The 8,622-nt window shown below is 43.7% G+C and overlaps 2 protein-coding genes across 5 annotated transcripts in view; one reads left to right on the forward strand and one right to left on the reverse strand.

The window, feature by feature from the left end:
* The window catches only part of cep89 (centrosomal protein 89), a 77,113-nt gene extending 72,165 nt beyond the window's left edge, over positions 1 to 4,948 (reverse strand). For all 4 annotated transcript variants that reach the window (XR_007400594.1, XM_049030005.1, XM_049030003.1 and 1 more), the window contains exons 1-4: positions 4,696 to 4,948; positions 3,057 to 3,163; positions 2,635 to 2,790; positions 2,250 to 2,469 (exon numbers count right to left, since the gene is read on the reverse strand). Coding sequence is in view for 3 of the 4 variants with exons in the window: in XM_049030005.1 (XP_048885962.1) it covers positions 2,250 to 2,469; positions 2,635 to 2,790; positions 3,057 to 3,163; positions 4,696 to 4,737 (525 nt within the window). In the remaining variant the exon portion in view is untranslated. The remainder of the gene's footprint in view (positions 1 to 2,249; positions 2,470 to 2,634; positions 2,791 to 3,056; positions 3,164 to 4,695) is intronic.
* A 120-nt stretch (positions 4,949 to 5,068) lies between these two features.
* On the forward strand, positions 5,069 to 7,569 carry faap24 (FA core complex associated protein 24). The gene is made up of 4 exons (XM_049030040.1): positions 5,069 to 5,440; positions 5,847 to 5,986; positions 6,324 to 6,479; positions 7,164 to 7,569. Exons 1-4 carry the CDS (start codon positions 5,338 to 5,340, stop codon positions 7,407 to 7,409), a joined length of 645 nt encoding a protein of 214 aa, XP_048885997.1. The 5' UTR covers positions 5,069 to 5,337; the 3' UTR covers positions 7,410 to 7,569.
* The last annotated feature ends 1,053 nt before the right edge of the window (positions 7,570 to 8,622 follow it).

Consider the following 8,622-nt stretch of genomic DNA (forward strand, 5'->3'; position numbering starts at 1 on the left):
AAACAGAAATGATTTTCATGGATTGTGCATATGTATACCTGCTATGGGTCGTTTCCAAAATTTTTATTCACCAATACAATGAACTTTGTCCATGGATATTTCTTACACTTATAATTTGAGTAAGTATAGTTGGTGATGCAGTATGACTTGGTCTCAAGACCACTTTTTTGCGGTCTTGGAATAGACTTTATTTTGACTGTCTTGTCTCACTCTCGGAAGATTCAAGATTTTATTTCAAGACCAGCTAAGACCTCCTGAAAATGCCTCAATATTGGCTCACAACGGCTTAATATTCATATGTTTGTTAAAACAGTACTATGATTAAGTGTAAAACATCCTGCTTCAAAGTTCAAATGAACCAATAAAGTGCGTCTTATTCGGAAAAATTCTACATTTGTACAGAAGCATTTATGTTAAAATGTTTAAGATAAAACGACCATGGTTCAAATTATACTGTGACAAAAATTTTATGCCATACTGCCCAGCCCCAAGACGGCGCATATGCTCCACATTTTACAGTGAGTTGTGTTATTTAGTCTGTTTCTGATTTTGTCCTGGTCTCACCCTGCCTTGGTCTTGGTCTACTCTCAGTCTCAATGCACTCTGGTCTTGGTAAAGACTTGGTATCTGGTTAGTTGGTCTTGATTACATCACTAATTATAGTACATAAATAGATATACTTGACTCAAAGTATTGAGCATTTCTTTGAAACAACATCAGTAGGAGGAGATGTTTTGTGCTGAAATACAAGCGATAAAATCCAAAGATTATCTTCAGTGAAGTACTAGAAGGCAACAACCTCCTCACAAGACTCTAGCAGCAAAACTAATTACATTCCCAGTGCTGGCCTGCATATGCACACAATCATTTCGTTACTTCAGCACACTCTTCTGTGATCAGTAGGGTTCCTATTCATTAAAACGTTCTAGTGTAGTGATGGCAGGCCACTGCAAAGCCAGGTCCAATTAGCCAGAAACCCAGTAACAGCAACCCTCAAGAAGGAGGGCTCTGCGGCATGCGGGTCTACGACTGGTGACATCCCCCATCTGTGACAGCAGTGATGCTTTTTCCAGCAGCCCCTGGAGGGCCCGTCACGGCACTCAGCTCATCAATACAGGTCGCTAACATCTTTGCACTGACTGGCCCCGAGCACAGTGAACAGATAAGAACAAACTGAACAATGTAAACTGGATAGAAGCCACCAGGAGGCCACAAAGCAAACACAGAAGACACTTCTTTGTGTAAGTCGTAAAATCAGAGCAATGCTATCGTTTGACCCATGTTACACAAGTTTACCATGACATCATAGCGACACTCTCACTTTAAATGTAAACAGCGACACTGACAATCTTGACAAAATACCCCATTATGAGTGCCATCATGTTTCATATTTAAATAAAAAACACAAAAACAAATAAACTTGTCTTTTGGAATTTGTTGAGGTAAGCTGGGGAATCACAGAAAAACTGATTCACAAAAAAACAAAAAAACAATTAAATCTGATCAATTGTCCAGGAGTCTGCAGGGAGCATATTAGTAAAGCCACAGGGAGTGAAAGAAGTTGTCGGCTTTCTTTACAATCGTGAACCGAACGGCAGCTAACAAATATTTGGTGTTAGGCCTCTCGGTTGGCACATCTGTGAAGTGGTGACGGCCGTTCTGAAACTGTGCTTTTTTGCACTGTGCTTTAACGCAACGTAATTGACCTACAATTCATATCTTTTGACGGTTACATTGTTTTAAAATGTCAGACAGCCAAAGCCAGACACTCTTCCGCAATGTGTATCTACATACTAAATTATTCTCCTGTGCTACTGAATTTGCATTAAATAGACCCCAGCTTCCCCATTATGGCTAAGTAAAGCACATTACACAGGTATTATAGATAATTAACACCCTTGGCAACCTTTTGGTCACATACTGGGGTTATCACTGCACTCTAAACCAAATGTACAGTGCTTAGCTGCTTTTGGGCTGAGCATGGTAGCATGCATGAAATAAATTCAAATTTGCAACCTCCAATCTACAAACATCCGTTTAAAACGGCATTTAAAAATGCCATAAAAACGACAAAGCCTTAGCATATGCCAAAGCTTGTCAAGATTATTTAAAAATGTGTTGTGTAGCTCCACCCACTGGCAAGATTATGCACTGCATAGTCTCAAATTGATCACGGTCAAGAAATTACCCTTTAATAAATGAGTTAAAATAGCAGTATTTTAACGGTAAATTCATCGTAGATACTGTACCTGTTTATGTGGCACAGCATAGATGTCGTTTGTGACCAGAGCAGCACCTTGCCTCTCCAGAGACTGGTAAATGTGGTCCTCGTCCAGATCCGAAAGCAATCCTCCCTTTACCCCTTCCTCATCTTCATCATCACTGTCATCACCATCCTCATCACATGGGTCAGAATGCTCGGGGGAGGGCAAACGGGGCCTGCCTGCCACAGATCGATGCCATCTGTCCCTGCAGGAAAAGGGGGTTAAAATGCTGACATCTGCCCTGTGTTTGACTTTTAGACTGTGCATAAAAGGTTGCGGTGCCCATTAACCATGAAGTACTAAGGGGATATCAGTGTGGAGACGAAAAGGCCAGGCCTTGACAGCATGCTGCAAGCGTGCTCTATGTTACCTGGTGTACTCAGCGGTGCTGGTGTAGGGCTCCATCTCCAGCCGGCTGGCTGAGTGAGAGCAGTCACTCGCTGACAGAGAGCGCTGTCGTGCTGGAGGAATAGCCACCGTGCGGCCAGTTAGGGAAGAGGACAGGATGGCTGCTGCCAAGGCAGACCTAGAGCAGTGATTCCGGTTTATAACAGTAAGAAGGTTAGGATTTATGCAGGTTCAATTTAAAAAAAGGTACAGATTTAATACTCTTTCAGAGAAGATAATGTGTGTAGTTGCGATCTCTATGACTAAATAAAGGCAGCTACAGTTTATGTAAAAAAAAATGCACATCACATCTCAGGATTGTTGGAAAGAAATGTAGGAAAAGAAGAGAAAAGGGTGAAGGGGGAAGACAAAAAGCTGGATCAGATACATGAATGACGTAGGTACCTGGGTCTCTCTGGAGAGGGGTATGGGCTGCGAGGGGGAGGGGTGCGGGGAACAGCGGGTCTGGGAGCAATGGTGGCGGCAGGGATCAAGCCATGAGCTATGTGCTTCTAAACAGACCACAGAGAACTCTGTCAGTCACCAATAATGAAGGAACATTAGCCTCAGGTCAGCAATGAGAGTCAGGGGACATCACGGTGACATCACGGTGACATCACTGATGACCGCGAGATGTAGAGTGACATCGATGTTTAAGAGAGAATACTACTTGGGGTTTGACTAGTCCGATTAGTATTAAAACCTGCACGAAATTGGTGGGACACAGATCCAAATGACCTAGGTGGTGTATATTTAACAACCCCCCCCCCCCCAAAAAAAAATAAATAAATAAATACCATACCAGAAGCACTATAATGCAGCGCAAAGGATTATTGGAAAGGACCTGGCCTGGTGTGAAGGTCAGAGGTCTTTGTCAAAGGGAAGGCATGATATAGTACTATTAGTAAGGTACCTAACCTACGGAGTTAATAGTTAAATGCATGCGGCACTTTGGGCAGAAAGCACTGGCTAATAAGCCCCTCAGTCACGTTTACTTGTAATAGGTCCATTGCCTACAGAAAACTTCTATTGTAAACATTTCAAAAGGAAACCTGGAGTGAAACTCGTAGCAGTTCCTTGTTATCAACATCAGTTTCATGCAATCATCACTGTAAGTACTTTAGGTTACTAAAGTACCCCCCCCCCCCCCCCCATGTTCACATTCCTTGCAGATTCCGTGGCGTTATTTATCCCCAGATGTCAGTTGTTCCATTACATTTATTATGATTTAAGAGAAAAATGATACCACTCACATAACAGACCAAAAGACTTGAAAAGGGCTTTGAATAAACACACTAATGTACCAAAATCAAGGAGGTTCAATTGATAAGCAATTTATTTAAGGTTTTTAACTTTTTAAAAAGCAGATTCAAATGTGAAGGGTTTCAAAGTAGTTATAGTAACCATGTTAATTATTTAGCTCCTTTAAAATTCCCAAGCTGAGATTATCATCCTACATGTCCTATTCTCCCCTACTGCAACTTAAGCTTACATCAGTAACACAAAGTCACAGAACGGTTAACTTTTAAAAGTTAACTGCTTGACTTGTTAGTCCTGTTAATGAACGACACGATTCACGATTCCATGGTGGTGCAGTGGTTAGCACTGTTGCCTCACACCTCTGGGACCCGGGTTCAAGTCTCCACCTGGGTTACATGTGTGTGGAGTTTGCATGTTCTCCCCATGTCGTCGTGGGGTTTCCTCCCCGCTGAGGCTAATTGGAGTTGCTAAATTGCCCGTAGGAATGCGTGTGTGAGTGAATGGTGTCTGAGTGTGCCCTGCGATGGGCTAGCCCCCCATCCTGGGTTGGTCCCTGCCTCGTGCCCATTGCTTCCGGGATAGGCTCCGGACCCCCCGCGACCCAGTAGGATAAGCGGTTTGGAAAACCCTTTTTCGCTATTTAAGGCAACACGTCAACATAATTACGCCACATCATACAAGTATCTACAAAAATGTAACAAAATTATAGGGACCGTACAATCGTCTTTAGGTTACTATCTGATTATAAAAACAAGAATAGCGTAGTCAGTATTCGAAAACTCACAAATGCCATTTTGTCCTTTCTCCTGAAGCTGAATTTAGACATCTTCAGAAAGTTCCAGCTCTGTGACTCTAAAATAAACGCAAACTTAACGACTGCTATTTCAGCTACAACGTTTATGGTCAATAAAATGCAAAGAATAGACTGGATTTCAATGAAAACGTAAATATCTCAATGAAACAGAGACCACCCTGCTTCTCAGTTTCCAAATGTTATTTTCCTCATTCTTGTATCCAGACGCTAAAAAATCACAGTGACCCCTTTACAACCTGCACTATCATTGGTTTAAGTCAGACACGCGGCCCAATCATCAACGAGCTTTAATCCTCTTAGCAACGCCAGCCGTTTGCAGCTGTCAACCATTCAAAAGTTGGCGGAGAAGGAAGGAAGGCGCTTTATTGGACACAACGAGGGGAAGCTGCTCGGGTTTCAGTTTCACTGTCTTTACCTTCGTTAACTTCTACGCGCTTGCTGAATAGTTTGTTTTCTTTTGCGGATGAAATACGAAACCAGTGTTCAGTCATATATTAAAAAGTGTTTCATATTTAATCTGCAATTTAATTAGCGAGAAGTGCATTAGGAATACGAATTAAACGATTGTTTTTCGCCGCCCGCTTAATCTAGCTAGGGTCCAGGGCTTGTGCGATGGACATCAGCACGCCGGTGCGTGCGAATGCCGTGCCTCCCTATGGGCACATTATTGTCAACGAAAAATGGAGAGGTTCCGCGATCGTACAGGGTTTCAGAGGTATGCACGTAATATCTGTGTCTATTTAGACAATATCTACCTGTCATTAACATTCTATTATCTACACAACTGGCTGAATGTCTTAATCCGCCTATTTATTATTATTATTATTATTATTATTATTATAAATGTGTTCCTTACTGAGCTGTTTTGCGAACCTTTCATATGAAGTTGCAGATGAATGAAGTTCTTAGGAAGATTTAATTCGAGGCGTAACAGGCATAAAAATCGACTCTGTTTGCTTAAGTTTTCCTGCAGATGGCGCCATTGTTTAATTCCGGCTTTATTTGCCCACCACTGACACAAAATAACAAATAAAATGCAGTATTTCTATTTCTCGTGTATTTTTCTTTTCTTCATTCTTGCCTTTTTCCTCTAGAAGTTTTATGTTTCACTCTATTGCCAGGAAGTATCAAACCAATCTTTGAAGAGGAACTTGGTGTAGTGGACTTTCATCTCTCCAGTAGAAGCTGTGTGCTGTATGTGTCTGAAAGTGACTTGGTGGCGGGAAGCGCCTACAAGAGGAGACTTGTTAAATTTAGAAATGTAAGTAGATTGCAGTTCGTTTTCTTGGTTTGACATTTTCAGCCGGGAAGATGCCATTATTTGGGAAACCCATTGCTTTTTTCAGAAGAAACAAATGCATTTGTCTGTCTGGATTAGCAGGTCACGGGCCATGGTTTGCTTTTAAACATCGTTTGCGGTTTCCGGAGTATTATTATTCAAGTCTCCACAAGTTTGTTCCAGTTATAAATACACAGCGGGACTCAGGGGAAAGGGTTCATTTGCACCAGTATAGTGAAAGAGACTAGTGACTCCACTCCATTATATGCTGCGCTGCGCTGTGCTGTTTTCCGAGCCGTTCTGCGTGGGTGTGCTGCAGGCCCGGTTCTGCATGCATGGGATCGTGCTTGTGGAGAAGACCCGGCTCAGTGAGCAGTACTTCCTGGGCGTGCAGAAGTTCGCGGTGTTCGAGCTGGGCCTGGCGCTGCTGCCCGTGGCTGGACAGACGGAGGCCTCTCAGCTAATAACACAGCTGGTAACTAAACCGTTTATCCACCTAGCTTTACACGCAGGGCTGTAGGATGTCATATTGCAACATGTGACATTGCCGTGTGTAATATTGCAATATTTATAAACCCAGCAATGAGCTGAAACTTAACTTCCATTTGGCTTTAGTTTATTTTGATTATCAGCCAATAGAGTGTGTCTTAAATTGGTGGTGTTGCAGTTAATTGTTCCAATAGACACAAAGCTGCCCTATTTACACGTCTGGTTGAATGTGCTGGCACTGGTTCTTGTACTGGTATTTCAGTCAGCAGCTTTTTGTGCTTTTTAAGTACTGAGTCACTCTTTGACTTGATGACCCAGTTATGATGTTGGGATCTATGACAGAGCGCATGGTTTCCATGGCCGTCATTTTCAGTTTCCCATTTCAGCTCAGTTGCACGTGATACCTTTGTGTACAGAAGGCAGCAGAGACTCCACCAAAGACTTATATTTGAATATATTCATTACGGGAATGAGTGCAGTTTGATTAAATTTTTCAAACAAGAGTCCATGATTATAGTTATGAAATACTTGGTGACAATGATGTCACACTACTTAGTCACATGTGCAGGTAGAAGCAGATTTGTGGATATTTGTTTTGTGGGTGGGGTGGGGTGAGGTGGGGGGGTGGGTGAGTGCAGACTCACGAAAACAAGAGTCACCCTATCTTTAGGCCCATGACAATGGCCGGGAGGCGTCGACCAATCCTTTCCTGCGGAGGAGCACAGCACGCCTTCAGGACCCACTGGTGCTGGCCCTGGTGCAGCGTATCCCTGGAGTGGGCAGGGTGAAGGCCATGGCTTTGCTCCACAACTTCCCCAGCATCCACCAACTCAGTCGGGCTAGTACCCAGGACCTGGAGCTCGTGGTGGGGCAGACCACAGCACAGCATGTTCGGAGCTTCTTCACGCAGAACTGATGCAGGCGCAGCCCCACTGCATCGTGCCCACGCTGTGTTGATAATTTGCCCGACCTCCCCCACACAGACATGTACCTGGAAGTGAGAATGTAAATATAATGGTATGTGGACTCAGACACATTCTGGATAGTGTGTGTGTGTGTGTGTATATATATATATATATATATATATATATATATATATATATATATATATATATATATATATATATGTGTGTGTATATAGTAATATATAATACTTGTGTGTGTGTGTGTGTTTTTTGTGGTATGTTTTATTTGTGTTTCCCATCTTATTTTCTGTTGCCAATCTGAGATGTCTTATAGACGCGACGGTATAAACGGGTGCTGAGATGGACTAGTTTAGGCCGTGTGGTGAGCAGGGCTGTCGTGAAAGGAGAAAACGCTCTAAAGTCGAGGCCGTATGCCAGCCACCACCACAACCCCCTCCCCTCCACTGACATCACCCCTGGCTACGAGCAGCTTGCTGTAATGGTCCAACCACATAGCCCTGATCCAGGAAGCAAAGAGGTGAAATCTGTGAGCAATTTAAAATTCATTACATTTCCCTGGAACTTTTGGGAGCATAGGTGGGAGGAACCACTGACATGGGATGGCATGTATGTCCACAAAGTGAAACTTTTTGCTTGTAAAGCTGGTGTTGTGGGGTGGGGCGGGGTGGGATGGGGGGGGGAATAACAAGTTTCTGTGTACGCATGGCCATGTGTTTCGCATCCCCCTTTGGCTTCTGTTTAACCTGCTTGTCTGCTTCTGCTCAAAACTTCACATCAATGTCGTCATCCCCCCACCCCCAAGAAGATTCCCCAGAGGCGTCCAGCAGTTATTAGACAAGGGGCAGCAAATCCCAGTGGGAGTTGGGAGCGATGGCATAGAGGGCGATCGAAGGCGGCGGACTCGGAAACTCCTACAAGCTGCATTCTGAGGCCTGTGTGACGTGGGAACCGCGATCAAATTTCATGGTGGTCTGCTGAGGAAAAAATTGTGTGGTTTTCCAGGGGCGCTGCTTTCAACATCAGTACGGAAAAGGGTGCATCTTCTAGTGCTTTCGGGAAAACGCATAGGCAACGGTGTTGTTTCGTGTTGGTGCCCAGTTGGCCGGGGGTGGAGGTGTGTCCGTTAGCGCTGGTCCATTCCCAGCTGTGCTCTGTGGGAAATCTCCTACATGACCTTGTCAGGGTTTGTTTGCTAACGGGCCA

Source organism: Brienomyrus brachyistius, chromosome 11 (genome assembly GCF_023856365.1).
Source record: "Brienomyrus brachyistius isolate T26 chromosome 11, BBRACH_0.4, whole genome shotgun sequence".
Classification (NCBI taxonomy): domain Eukaryota; kingdom Metazoa; phylum Chordata; class Actinopteri; order Osteoglossiformes; family Mormyridae; genus Brienomyrus; species Brienomyrus brachyistius.

Coding starts and splice junctions, on each gene's coding strand:
- faap24 (XM_049030040.1), top strand. CDS start 5,338: ATGGACATCAGCACGCCGGTGCGTGCGAATGCCGTGCCTCCCTATGGG. Junction 5,987..6,323: donor GACTTGTTAAATTTAGAAAT/GTAAGTAGATTG, acceptor GGTGTGCTGCAG/GCCCGGTTCTGCATGCATGG. Junction 6,480..7,163: donor CTCAGCTAATAACACAGCTG/GTAACTAAACCG, acceptor CCCTATCTTTAG/GCCCATGACAATGGCCGGGA.